This window comes from Danio rerio, chromosome 3 (genome assembly GCF_049306965.1).
Source record: "Danio rerio strain Tuebingen ecotype United States chromosome 3, GRCz12tu, whole genome shotgun sequence".
In the NCBI taxonomy this organism is placed as follows: domain Eukaryota; kingdom Metazoa; phylum Chordata; class Actinopteri; order Cypriniformes; family Danionidae; genus Danio; species Danio rerio.
The window spans coordinates 12,640,001-12,653,994 of NC_133178.1; the positions used below are offsets into that span (position 1 = coordinate 12,640,001).

General features: G+C 35.6%; 1 protein-coding gene across 3 annotated transcripts in view; it reads left to right on the forward strand.

The window, feature by feature from the left end:
* The window catches only part of LOC101884125 (ral guanine nucleotide dissociation stimulator-like 1), a 47,164-nt gene that overhangs the window by 16,275 nt on the left and 16,895 nt on the right, over positions 1-13,994 (forward strand). For all 3 annotated transcript variants that reach the window (XR_012400874.1, XR_012400873.1, XM_073944199.1), the window contains exons 7-14: positions 977-1,080; positions 3,600-3,684; positions 7,730-7,804; positions 7,882-7,968; positions 10,842-10,874; positions 11,219-11,340; positions 13,324-13,416; positions 13,590-13,710. Coding sequence is in view for 1 of the 3 variants with exons in the window: in XM_073944199.1 (XP_073800300.1) it covers positions 977-1,080; positions 3,600-3,684; positions 7,730-7,804; positions 7,882-7,968; positions 10,842-10,874; positions 11,219-11,340; positions 13,324-13,416; positions 13,590-13,710 (720 nt within the window). In the remaining 2 variants the exon portion in view is untranslated. The remainder of the gene's footprint in view (positions 1-976; positions 1,081-3,599; positions 3,685-7,729; positions 7,805-7,881; positions 7,969-10,841; positions 10,875-11,218; positions 11,341-13,323; positions 13,417-13,589; positions 13,711-13,994) is intronic.

The window sequence follows — 13,994 nt, forward strand, 5'->3', positions numbered from 1 at the left end:
TTATTTTGGCTAGTGTAAAGCAGTTTTTAAAACCGGTTTATGGTTAATATTATTAGCCCCTTTAAGCTATACTTTTTTGATTGGCTACAGAACCAGCATTATTATTACAATGACTTGCCTAATTACCTGAACTTGACTTGACTGCCACATTTTCCATGTTTTTAGTTTTTTTACATTGATGTGTTCTGCCTATTGTTTTGCTTAAGCTATTTTTCATTGCTATTTTATTCCCATTAACCAACCAGCAATCAAATGCAGGCTGCACAGCAGCAGTGTCCAAACTCGGCCCTGGAGGGCCAGTGCCCTGCATGTTTTAGTTCCAACTCTAATTAAACACACCTGAACCAGCTTCAAGCTCTTTCTAGGTATACTAGAATCTTCCAGGCAGGTGTGTTGAAGCAAGTTGGAGCTAAATCGTGCAGAACACCGGCCCTCCAGGACTGAGTTTGGACACCCCTGCTGTATACAGTAGTATGGGTTAAAATACTGTTTTATGTCTGCTCAGTGCTCAACTAGTGCCTCCATGATTTTGGCCAGGAATTCTTTTTATTATTGCCACCTAAAATTACTTATTTTTTCTTTTTTCAAAATTTGTGGCAATAATGAACACCAGATATAGTGTTATTTAATATAAAACAATGCAGATGGTTGGCCAAAATCCCCAGGAAAAAAAATATTGCAAGTTCCTTTTGCACTACTTTCTTAATTTTGCTTTCTAATTATTTAATTATTTGTTTGTTTATTCTTATTATTTGCATTTTAACTATTTGCTAATTTAGCAAAACTCTGGAAGTACTTCTCAACACAAAACCTGCCTGTTTTTCTGTATAGCCCATGGAAATTCAGCTTTTTAGTCAGTGAAAAGTCAAGAAGTTGACTTTTGGCTTAGAGTGAAATAATTATTTTTTATTGTTTCAAGATTGCTCTTAAAGACGCCTTTCACGACTGCAAGCAAACTATTTTTCTCTTCACATAGGGATGTAGAGAGCTGAAAAACTTCTCCTCTCTGAAGGCCATTTTATCTGCCCTTCAGTCCAACCCCGTCTATAGGCTAAGGAAGACCTGGGCTGCAGTGAGCAGGTACAGACAAACCACACACACCTTATGCAGACAGTATTGGGTGCCATAAGTTATAAATGTAACTACTGTTACTTATAATGGTAACACTTTACAAGAAGGTTCATTAGTTAGTGTTAAGTAATTCATTTACTAACATGAACAAACAATGAACAATACATTTACTACCGTATTTATTCATGTTAATAAACGTTAGTTAATGAATATACAGTTGTTCATTGTTAGTTCATGTTAACTCATGGTGCATTATCTAATGTTAACAAGCATGGACTTAAATGTTAATAATGAATTAGTAAATGTTCAATTATGATTAATAAATGCTTTACATGTGTTGTTCATATTTGTTCATGTTAGTAAATGCATTAACTAATGAATCTTATTGTAAAGTGTTACCCTTATAATATACCTGCCTTAAAGTCCCCATGAAATCTAATTTTTTTTTAGATTTTAGTATCAATATGTTTGTCTTAAGGATATCTATAATCTAGCTTGCTCCAAAACAGTGACAAAATTCACATTTAGAAGACATAAACAATAAATTTGACATCACCTCATATTTTAGTTTCTCATCAAATAATCTGACCAATCAAATGCTCTCGAGTATCTGAAATGCCCCACCCCCTTCAAGACGCTTCTCATTTGATATAAGCTCAACCACTTTCACAGGTAGAGAGGATAAAAACGAAATGTTATTGGCTTTTGTTTTTCTAAAGGGGAGGAGCTATTCTATATCCCACTCTGTTTTCATGTTTCAGTTCAAATTGCATCATATTGAACAAAAATGCACATTTCAAATCTCTTCACGCAACCTCGTACATAAATTCAACAGTTCTATATAAATCAATGCAGGCAAGCAGAGTAATATATACAGTATTTTGCAGAGTTATTCTATTTTTTACCTAAAAAAACATTTAGCATTTATCAAAACAGATGATGTTCTTTAAGAAAACAAATTGAGAAATTAGTTTATGACAATATATGGTGTACGTTCAGAGAAGTGGAGTAATTATCAATATATATATATATATATATATATATATATATATATATATATATATATATATATATATATATATATATATATATATATATATATTATTATTATTATTATTATTATTATTATTATTTAGATATTTTGCATATTAAATGAAATTGTCAACTAAAGAAGCTTTAATTTGTCTGACAACTGCATATGCTTAAGAAACAATAAAGTGTAAATTAATGGCAAGATATAATATATGTACATTAAATACCATAATACGTTAAATACATGTTTTATACATACTATTACATACATTTATACTGTTCAAAATGTAAGTGTTTATTTTTAATGCAAATCTAAAAAAGTCCTGTCTGACTCAAATTTGAAGACCCAAGTGTTTAGTTTCTTTTTGTCTATGCATTGAGATGAGTTTTAGTGTCTAGTCAAATTAAATTACTTTTTGAGTAAGTTACATTTCAGATAAAGTAATTAGAAATGTAATTTAAATACTAGTCCATGTGACTTCAATGGCTCAATTGTAAATATACCAAACTCCAAGAACACCTTTGTGTGCCAAAAAAACTATAATATGAAACATGCATCTATAATTAATTAAAAGTAATTACTTACTTTTTTAACTAACGCCACACTAAATGCAGATGACAAAACCAGCTAGTTAAGACTACAGTGACCATACTTTCAATGTTACTGTAGCTTCAAACAGACAATTTGTTATTTATACACTGCAAAAAATGCTTTTCTTACTTAGATTTTTTGTCTTGTTTCTAGTCTAAATATCTCACAATTCTTAAATCAAGAAGAATTTTCTAGACAAGCAAAACATATTGTCTTGTGTTAAGAAATAATATGCCAAAATTAAGTGAGTTTTTCCTTAAAACTAGCAAAATAATCTGCCAATGCGGTAAGCAAAATAATCTTATGTCAAAAGGAAAAACAAGATTATTTTGCTTACCCCATTGGCAGATTATTTTGCTTGTTTTAAGAAAAAACTAACTTAATACTGGCATATTATTACTGAAAACAAGACAATATGTTTTGCTTGTCTAGAAAATTCTTCTTGATTTAAGAATTGTGAGATATTTAGACAAGAAACAAGACAAAAAATCTAAGTAAGAAAAGCATTATTGCAGTGTATAGTTACAGTTTATATCAGTGTTTCTCAACCATGTTCCTGGGGGACCATCAGCTTTGCACATGTTCCATAGCTGTGTCTGAAATTGCATTCTTCCATACTACATAGTATGCTGAAAACAGTATGTGAGCTGAGTAATATGTCTGAATTCATACAGTATGTGAGAAGTACCCAAATTACCTAACACTTATGGAGACTGAAAGACCTGTAATGGGTGTGACAGAAAAGGAGACATCCAAAACATGCAGTGCTGGTGATCCTCCAGGAACATGGTTGAGAAACACTGCTGTATATAAGCAAGTACTTAGAAAACACTGTAAGCTATTGAGAAAAAAACACTGCAGTTAAGCCGTATTTGAATGTAAATCTCTAATTTGTTTTTTTCAGAGAGGCCGTGTCTGTTTTTGAGAACCTGTGTGAAACATTTCCAGATGAGAACTCTGTTGTGACCAATCGAGAAATCTTTATGGAAGTAAGTCATATTGTGTGGACCTATCATTCATAAGATATTATTTTATATACTATTAGGGCTTTTTGTTTTGTAACCAAAAACACCAATGCTCTTCTTATGACAGTCAGCTCGCTACACTGCAGACATTGAAAAAATTATAGCGCTTCCGTTGACAACAACAGAAACAAATACTCAGCTTGGGAAAAAGGCCCCCATATAGTTTCTATTATTTCTTTTGTTGCTGCATAATGTTTTTGATGAATACTTTATTCATTTCTTTTTACTGTACGTATCGGATTCTCTTCCCGCTGCAACCCAGTACTGGAAACACCCACACACTCTCACATGCACACTCATACTCTATGGCCAATTTAGCTGTAGATTTTTAGCCAATAAGCTAAAATCAGATTTTTAGCCAATCAGCCGGGACTCGAACCAGCAACTGTGAGGCAACAGTGCTAACCACTGAGCTCCCGTGTTGCCATGAATACTTTCATTATATATTTTTATCTACGGTTTAGTAGTTTTATGATGTACTTTTGTCATTTTATCAGAGGTTTATTTACCTTGTAGCTTCAGTTTCAGTCGTTTTAGTGTTATTTTTATTTTAGCTTAGTTTTAGTTGATATAATTAGCTATTGGAGGTATGTTGGCGCAGTGGGTAATGCTGTCGCCTCACAGCGAGATGGTCGCTGGTTTGAACCTCGGCTGGTTCAGTTGGCATTTTTGTGTGGAGTTTGCATGTTCTCCCCATGTTGGTGTGAGTTTCCTCTGGGTGCTCCAGTTTCCCCCACAAATCCAAACACATGCGCTATAGGTGAATTGAGTGAGCTATAATGCCCGTAGTGTATGTGTGTGAATGAGAGTGCATGGGTGTTTTCCAGTGATGGGTTGCAGCTGGAAGGGCATCCGCTGCGTAAAACATATGCTGGATAAGTTGGCGGTTCATTCTGCTGTGGTGACCCCTGATTAATAAAGGGACTAAGCCGAAAAGAAAATGAATGAAGGAATAAATTAGCTCATATCATTTTGTTTGTTTCACTGATCTATTGTAGGTCAGCGGTTTGTTTATTGTCTTGGCCGAGAGAGCTCAAACACAGTGCAAGTTAAAAAAACAAACATGCAAATAGAAAAAACCTACACATTAAGAAAACATCAGTTTGACGACACACATGCGAACACAAAATCTCACAGCACATGCAAATAGAGAAATGCACTGCAAATAGCACGGATCACGAGAGTCAGCGTTGTTACCAGAGATCAGAGAGGGGAGTTTTTTTTGTTTACTTTAACGTACTGGTCTTATGGTTGGTCGACACGATGGCTCAGTGGTTAACCCTGTCACCTCACAGCAAGAATGTTGCTTGTTCGAGTACCGGCTGTTTCTGTGTGGAGTTTGCATGTTCTCTCCGTGTTGGCGTGGGTTTCCTCTGGGTGCCTCGCTTTCCCCCACAGTCCAAAAGCATGCGCTATAACTGAATTGAATAAAGTAAATTGGCCGTTTAGTGTATGAGTGTGAATGAGGGTGTATGGATGTTTCCTAGTACTAGTTTGCGGCTGGAAGGGCATCCGCTGTGTAAAACAAATGCTGGATAAGTTGGCGGTTCATTCCGCTGTGGCGACCCCTGATGAATAAAGGGACTAAGCTGAAGGAAAATGAATGAATCTAATGGTTCCCTGCTGTTTGTTTGGTTTGTCACTTTTTGGGTACATTTCTGCTGTGGTCTGCGCTATTTTTATAATGCTTCAGTATTTGCATGTGTTGTGAGAATTTGTTTGCGCACGTGTCGTCAAACTGATGTTTTCTAAATTTGTTTTTTATTCTATTTGCATGTTTTTTTTTTTTTTTACTTGCAGCAAGTTTGAGCTATCTCAGCCACCCTATTTTAATATATAAATTATAGGTGGGCATAGATTATTTTTAAAATCTAGATTAATCTTTGAATTAATCTATATTAATCTCTGAATTAATCTATATTAATCTAGATAGCTTATTTCAATTCCGCCGAAAGCATTCAGAATACGTGTGCTACCCAAATAATGCCTAAATATAAGTCTTTGAGAATGGGTTTCTCAAGCCAGGTGGCGCATTAGACCAGGGGCTCATCTCCTGTTTCCAAAATGCATCACAAACTGCTTGAAAAACTTCTACTATGATAATTGGTGATGAAAACAAATGATGTTCAATTAGATGTACTTGTGTTTACTAACTATTTAGTTAAAGATGAATTTTGAACTGTTGGCCTACATAAGCTCAAAACAGCGATTTTCGATCACCTGAATCCGACTAAAGTCATAACTGAACTAAACAGAAATGGAATTAAGAGGTGTGGAGTATGCAGATATTAGTGCCATTATTGAAGTAAACTATTACCGCCATGTAGGACTTTTTGACATATTTTCCGACAAGTTCCACACACGCGTCTGTCAGTAAAGGACCGCACACACACACACACACACACACACACACACACACACACACACACACACACACACACACACACACACACTAACAACACACACACATCACGAAATGCTGAAGTTTTTTTCTTTCCATTTGGCATGCGTTACTAAATAATTCAATTAAATATTAATTATAAATGATAAATTCCATAACACTCTCACCTTACTCCTTATTTGCGTCTAATACCCCAGTTTGTCACGGGGGCATGAAAGAAATGTCCATGAGTTAAAGAAACTGCCGAACTGCAGTTAAAGTCAGGCATGCTGCTGATTTGATTCAGAAGTGCACTTTGTTGTCAGACGGCTTACCGGTCAGGTCCGCGCTAAAATATCAAGGTGGAAGTCATCATAGCCTGCATAGAAATGACTCAGCTCTCAACCCAACTTTCAGAATAGAATAACAGCGATATTTTTTTATCGCGCGATAAGAGTCAAGTTAACGATAACGGCCCACCACTAATATAATTACATATTATTAATATTTTTATATGTAAATGTTATATAAATACATTTTTTTATCATTTTAAAATGCTAGAACATACTTGAAACATTGTACTGCATGCTGAAAAAACTGTCAGTGTTGAGGTCTTTTTTAAACAAGATAATTCAATGTGCTTTGAATAGACTTGGTGTTGGTGTCTTTAATTTTGACGTCAGCCCTGACGACTTGTGAATTTAATTCAATTTTCTCTTCTTAATTCACATAGAACACAATTAATCACATATTTGGCTCTCTTATTATGTTCTAGGCTGACAGACAAGAGTTGTTTGTCTAACACATGCAATTATTAGCATATGTATTTATATAGTATGTATTAAATATTGATATATTTAAAATATGGTGGCTGAGACAGCTCAAACTTGCTGCAAGTAAAAAAAAAAACTGTTTTAGTTTGACATGCAAATGCAAATACAGAAACGTTACAAAAATAGTGCAGATCACAGCAGAAATGTGACAAACCAGAGAAACAGCAAGTTAAAATAAACAAAAAATAACTTAATTCTGAGCTTTCACCTTTCATCTTTATTTCTGTAGCACTTTTACAATGTGGATTGTGTCAACGAAGCTTAACATAGAAGTTCTAGTAAAGTGAAACTGCTTCAGTCCAATTGTTAGAGTTCAGTTTAGTTCAGTTCAGTGTGGTTTAATTTTCACGGCTGAAAGTCCAAACACTGAAGAGCGAATCCATCAATGCGCAGCTCCACAAGTCCCAAACCAAGCTAGCCAGTGGCGACAGTGGAGGAACAAACTTCACCAATTGACGAAAGTGAAAGAAAAAACTCACTACTATTGTTACAGCATCTGTGTGTGATTCAGTATGTTTAAAATTATACCTAATACCAGAGTGTTACATCCTAGCTTAACTACATGTTGTTTATTTCACATGCTGAGCCATGAGAGCCATGTTTGTGCAGTCTGATTGCCATTGTGTTGTTTACAAACTTTTGTTAAACTTTTTTTTAAACTTTTTTTGTAAACTTTTTATATTAATATTATATGTTAGGCACCTAGGGTCTGAGAGTAACGTAATTTGGATTCTCTATATGTCCTGTACATGTGGCTGAATTGACAATAAAGCTGACTTTGACTTTGACTTGATAGGATGGGAGTCAAGCTGATGAAGACAGCAGCACTGCCACAAAAACCTCCAAGAGATGTCCTTTAACAAAACCGATGGTAAATCTGTTATATTTATGGTGTATGTTTTACAGTGACGCTGTTCAGATGTTGACTTGGCGTGTGATTTCTTACAGAACACAGCTGGAGGCACGGTTCCATACCTGGGCACGTACCTTACAATATTGACCATGCTGGACACCGCCTTACCAGACACTGTAGAGGTCAGCTTGTTTGTTTGTGAATCATGAAGTGCTTTCCTTTATTAAAGGGTTAGTTCAGCCAAAAGTCTTCAGGCATTAGTAACTCCTCTGCATGTCATTCCAAACCCCTGAGACCTTCGTTAGTCTTTGAAATACCAATTCAAGCCCGGCTCACACTGTGAGATTTCAGCCAGAATTTTGTAATCTGAGGGTGCTTTCACACCTGCTTTATTTAGTTTGATTAAATCGCACTAGGGTTCGTTTTCTCTTTTGGTGCGGTTCGTTTGGGCAGGTGAGAATGCAGAAATCGTACTCGAGTGCGCACCAAAAGCGGATCAAATAAGCGTACCGAGACCTACTTGAAGAGGTGGTCTCGGTACGCTTTCAAACAAACCCTGGAGCGGTTCGTTTGTGGTGAGAATATGATCCGTACTAAAACAGGTCCAACTGCAAAAAGTACTGCGACTTTTGGACCAGCTGCCGTAGGCCGATGCGCTGTGCATTATGGGATATGGAGGAAAAATATTTGTTGACAGCACTTTACCAACAGAGAGAGAGAGGGGAAAACATTACCTGATGGATAGTTGGTAATATTTTCGCAAGATGACCATGTCGCAGTTTAGCTAAATTAATTCACGCCTCCACCTGAAGTGACGTGCGATGCATTAAACACTGTTTTCCAGCCGCAGCCGCGTCCCTCCATAGTAAAAACGACATTTTGTGTCTGCTGGTTTTGTTTACTTGCGGGAGTTCATTGGCATTTTTCCACTCGTGAAATCTAACTAATCAAAAAGCAGTTTAGGAAATATGTTCAATAACATCTGGCCAATGAGAGATGTGGATTTTGTCAGATGACTGCATTTTGGTTCGTTTCAACTGGTTCGGACCAAAGCCAGCAGTGTGGTGTGAAAACGACCCAAAGACGGCAGAAAATGCAACAATGTATCATTTATTGCCCTTGGTCCGGACCAAATAAAGCGAACTACAGATGTGAAAGCACCCTGAGACAAATTTGGGAAATCCTAAAAGATTCCTGAAATCCTATAGGCTAAAATCTGTGATCTTTGATCGTTGGTTTTATCCCGCAGCACGAGTTCTGCTTACCAAAAATGGCCCACTAGGCGCGTCGCATTCCACGCCCAGCTCCAGCGCCAGCGAGCCGGGCCTATTACCCATTTAAAGTTTGAGAATAGGTTGAGGCCGTTTCGACCCCAAGGCCTCTAGTCATTCCCTAGTAGCAAAGAATTCTTGCCCAGATTTGGCATAAAGCTGGCACAGCAGGCATTCATCCGGCACTGGCATACAGCATGTGGGCCAAACATGGCCCGGGTTTGGCAGAGGTGGCACCGTCTTTAAGGCGGCACACAAGATTTGGGCCAGATGGAAAACGTAGTATTTGGCCCAGATTTAAAAATTTGATAAGTGGGCCATGTGAGTTTGGCCAGTCTTGACCCACATTTAAAATACACTAAAATTATTTTTGAGTAAAGAAAAAAAATTCTACCAATCAGGTCACTTTGAGAAAAAGCGTGCCCATAGTGTGCCTAAAGCGCATCACTCCATGGGTTTATCAATTTCATTGCAATCGTGACACACCAACCTATCTGGCCCAGTTCAGGCCCAGTTATGAGTTATTAACTTGGCTGAGACTTGGCCCAGATATGGTCCGTGTTTGGTTCTTGTCTGGAAGCCAGATTTGGTCCAGTCATGTACCGTAATTCACAGCGGCATGTGGGCCAAGCAAAACCTGATTGTGTGGGCCAGAGCTGGGCCAGAGAAATTTTGCTATGTGGGTTGGCTTTACCAGATAAAACTGCTTGATCGGCGAGCGCCAGCTATCCTGAGGGAAACTTCGGAGGGAACCAGCTACTAGATGGTTCGATTAGTTTTTCGCCTGTTGGTTTGAGCCGCTTAGTGCCCGTTGCGATCAGATTTTTCCTCTGATGAAGTTCTGGCAGTGTCAGAAGATTTCAGACACTCTCCTGCAATGTGACAACAGCTGGGATGACCGTCAATCCAAGAACCAATAGGAGCTTAGAATCTGATGACGCAATCCATGCGACAACTCAAATGACCACGGGGAAATTTCCAAACTGTTCTTTTCTTCCTGGTATTATTATTGAGACACGCCAAGTGCACAATTGGCACTACAGATTGATTATATTTGCTGTAAGGAATACTTTCAGAACGCGGGATAGTAAAAGTGTCACGGGTGAATGACGTCAAATTCCAGGGGTGTTTTCTTTCGTGTTTAGCGTGTCTTCATTTTTGTTCAGTCTGACTTTATGACTGCTGAGATCTTACAGTGTGACATGAGAGCTATGTTTGTGCAGTCTGACATGCTACAATTGTTCAGGATTATAAAAAACTGCACAGTGTGAGCCTGCCTTAAGATATTTTAGATGAAATCAGAGAGCTTCCTCATCCTCCATAGACAGCAAAGGTTCAAAGTCCAGAAATGGAACCAAAAAACTGATTTACATGGCCGCCATTTTAAAAACGAAATTAAGGCTGCAGGGGGAAGACACAGTTTATCAGAGGTTACCACAGTGGAATGAACCGCCAACTATTCCAGCGTATGTTTTTATGCAGCGGATGCTCTTCCAGCCACATCCCAGTACCGAGAAACACCCATACACTCTCATTCACACACTCATACATTACGGCCAATTTTGTTTACCCAATTCACCTATAGCGCGTGTCTTTGAACTGTGGGAACACTCGGAGGAAACCCACACCAACACGGGGAGAACATACAAACTCCACACAGAAATGCCAATTGGCCAAGCCAGGATTCAAACTAGTGATCTTCTGGCTGTAAGGTGACAGTGAAGAAACAGTGCAGAAATGTGTGACATGCTTTTGATTGCTATTCTCTGCATTATCTTCAACAGGGTGGCCTCATTAATTTTGAAAAGAGGAGACGGGTGAGTTCTCTCTTTATTTTACCTTCTTAACTGCACCAATAAATGTTAGCGTCTTTGTCAGCGTAGCCGCTGTAGATTTGGTGTGAGCCCATTCTCAATAGTCATGAAGTCCCCTTTAATGCTTTAGTTTGAGGCTGGCGCCGTAGAGAGAGAGACTTTTGTTTATAGAGACTCTCTTTTTCTGAAGGCAGACTGATATTAATCTCATGACTGATTATTTGTGAGGCTGTGTTGCGTAACAGTAACAGTCTCTGGCTTTGTTTCTCTGTAATCTCTTGCTCTGCATGTTGATGCTCCGCTGTTTTTTTTGGGGGGGGAATCACTCTTGTGCTGCTGTTTTGCAGGAATATGAGATCTTAAGGCAGATCCGTCAGCTGCAGGCCTCGTGTGCTCAGTATGTTTTACCTCATCATACTTTAGTCGCTGCCTGGCTGCAGAGTCAGAAACTGCTTTCAGATCAGGAGAGGTGAGACTCTTGTGGACTCTTGTGAAGTTAGTTATGAATAATTTTGGAAAATGGTTGGTATAGGGTTAGGGTACAGTTTAAGCCCCCGTTTATTTTTTCCCCAATTTCTGTTTAACGGAGGGAAGATTTTTTCAACATATTTCTAAACATAATAGTTTTAATAACTCATCTCTAATAACTGATTTATTTTATCTTTGCCATGATGACAGTACATTATATTTGACTAGATATTTTTCAAGACACTTCTATACAGCTTAAAATGACATTTAAAGGCTTAACTAGGTTAATTAGGTAAAGCAGGTTAGGGTAATTAGGTAAGATATTGCATAATGATGTTTTTTTTTGTAGACTATTAAACAATATATAGCTTAAGGGGCTATTTTAACCTTAAAATGGCTTTTAAAAAATTAAAAACTGCTTTTATTCTAGCCGAAATAAAACAAATAAGACTTTCTCCAGAAGAAAAAATATCATCAGATATACTATGGAAATTTTCCTGCTCTGTTAAATATAATTTGGGAAATATTTAAAAATGGAAAAAAAAAAATTCAAAGGAGTTGAATTTAACAATAAAGGAATTTAATAATTCTGACTTTAGCTGTATGTAGCCAAAAACAAAAAGTATATTTAGGTTGTTTCTTCAGATTGTAGAGTTAATATCATTAATGTTGTTTGCTAAAAATAACAAATTGTAATTTATAATTCTAAACATTAATCTTCGAATATATATATTTGATAAAAAATTAACAATAACTACAGGAAACTTTGTGTAATAAAATAACAGTACAGTATGAAATACAAGTCAAAATGTAAAATAAAATATAAATAAATCTAAAACAAGCATTTTACATTGACGAATTTGTTATTGTTAAGTATTTAAAATTTTTGTTTGTTCAATAAATAACATAACATTTTATCATAATATATCTAAAACATTGTTAAGTGTTTAAAGTGACTAAGTGTTGTTCTTTATATATATATATATATATATATATATATATATATATATATATATATATATATATATATATATATATATATATATATATATATATGTATATATTATTTAATATTATAAAAATTTGATCAAATCGGTTCCCAGTGTGTATAACTGGGTGTTTTATAACCTTTGAAAACAAGCCTATAATGTTTAATTAAAAATAAAATTACAAATTAAAATGAAAATATATTCCTAAAAAAATTACTCTAAAAATGAAATTCAGTAGAATTAAGTGCAATCTTAAATAAACAAAATAAATAAATAAAGAGTTCATATCAATCTTAGTGTTATTCAATGTATATAGAATGTGTTTAAACAGCAAATTGTAATTTGTAACTATAAATATACATTATTAAGTTTAATGTATTTAATTTAAAATGAGAACTAAGAAAAGTAAACGTGATTAAGTGTAATTTGAAATAAAAATTTAATATAGTATGAAAAAAATATGTATAATAAAATAAAAAAACAACTTTCACATTTAAACAAGGCATTTTTGTACTCTAAAATTGATCTAAAACAGAATTAAGTGTTTAAAGTGATTTTCAATCCCACATGAATTTAGCCTTTTAAAATAAGCCTAAAAGGTTTGATAAAATCGTATTATGTTAAGTAAGTAAAACATTAAACATTACTTTAAAATAAAATGTATTCCTTACCAAAATTAAAACTAAAAGTGAAAAGTGTCATCTCAAATGAAAATAATCTTAAATAGTACACTTAAAAATGTAAATAAAATATGCCTTAATATTAATCCTCAGTCCTAATAAATAAGTCTAAAAAGGATCAAATTATAATAAAATTAAATATTTTTAATAACAAAAATCATAATAAAATATAGCTTTAAAAGTAGCCAAGAACAGGGTAAATTGAAATAAACTCAGCTAAAACTGGAACTTTCTGTAATTTTAAAAGAGATTCACTAAATTATGGAATGACATCATATCCTTTTCCTAATGTTTGCTTCTGTTGTGTGTCCTCAGCTATGAGCTTTCCAGACAGCTGGAGTTTCCTCAAGACACTTCACCATCCAGCAGTGGCTGGAGCCACCGAATGCTCACCAAGAAACTCTCATCGTGAGTAAATCAGTCCCTAAATGTTTTCCGCACTCGTCCTATCAACTGCAAGCTTTCATTGGCATAATAGATGCTACACCAGATCTAATGCAGTCTAGTACATAACAGTATTTCATTTATATTGATTATTATATTGTATATTATAATATATAATTATTATTTATTGATTCTAGGCTTTTGTCCGGGAATGAGGGATCCAGAAAGAATGCAGATCAGATCAGCGTGTCCTCGTCAGGATCTAGCAGCTCTGAAACTGAGGACATGTCTTCTCAATCGTCAGCTTTTATATCACCGGTACTTGTGTTCACATATACTTTCATCATTACAAATGCTTTTATTATTGTTGTTAGCATTATTAAAGGCTCATTTTACAAGTAACCTATAGTAAACAGTAGTGTTTTACCATTTTGAATCTATTTAGACGATTTCCACGTGTGGAAATCTTTTAGCACTTTTAGCTTAGCTTAGCATAGATCATTGAATCGGATTAGACCATTAGCATCTTGCTCAAAAATGACCAAAGAGTTTAGATAATTTTCCTATTAAGAAAGCTTGACACTTTTGTTGTTACATTACTG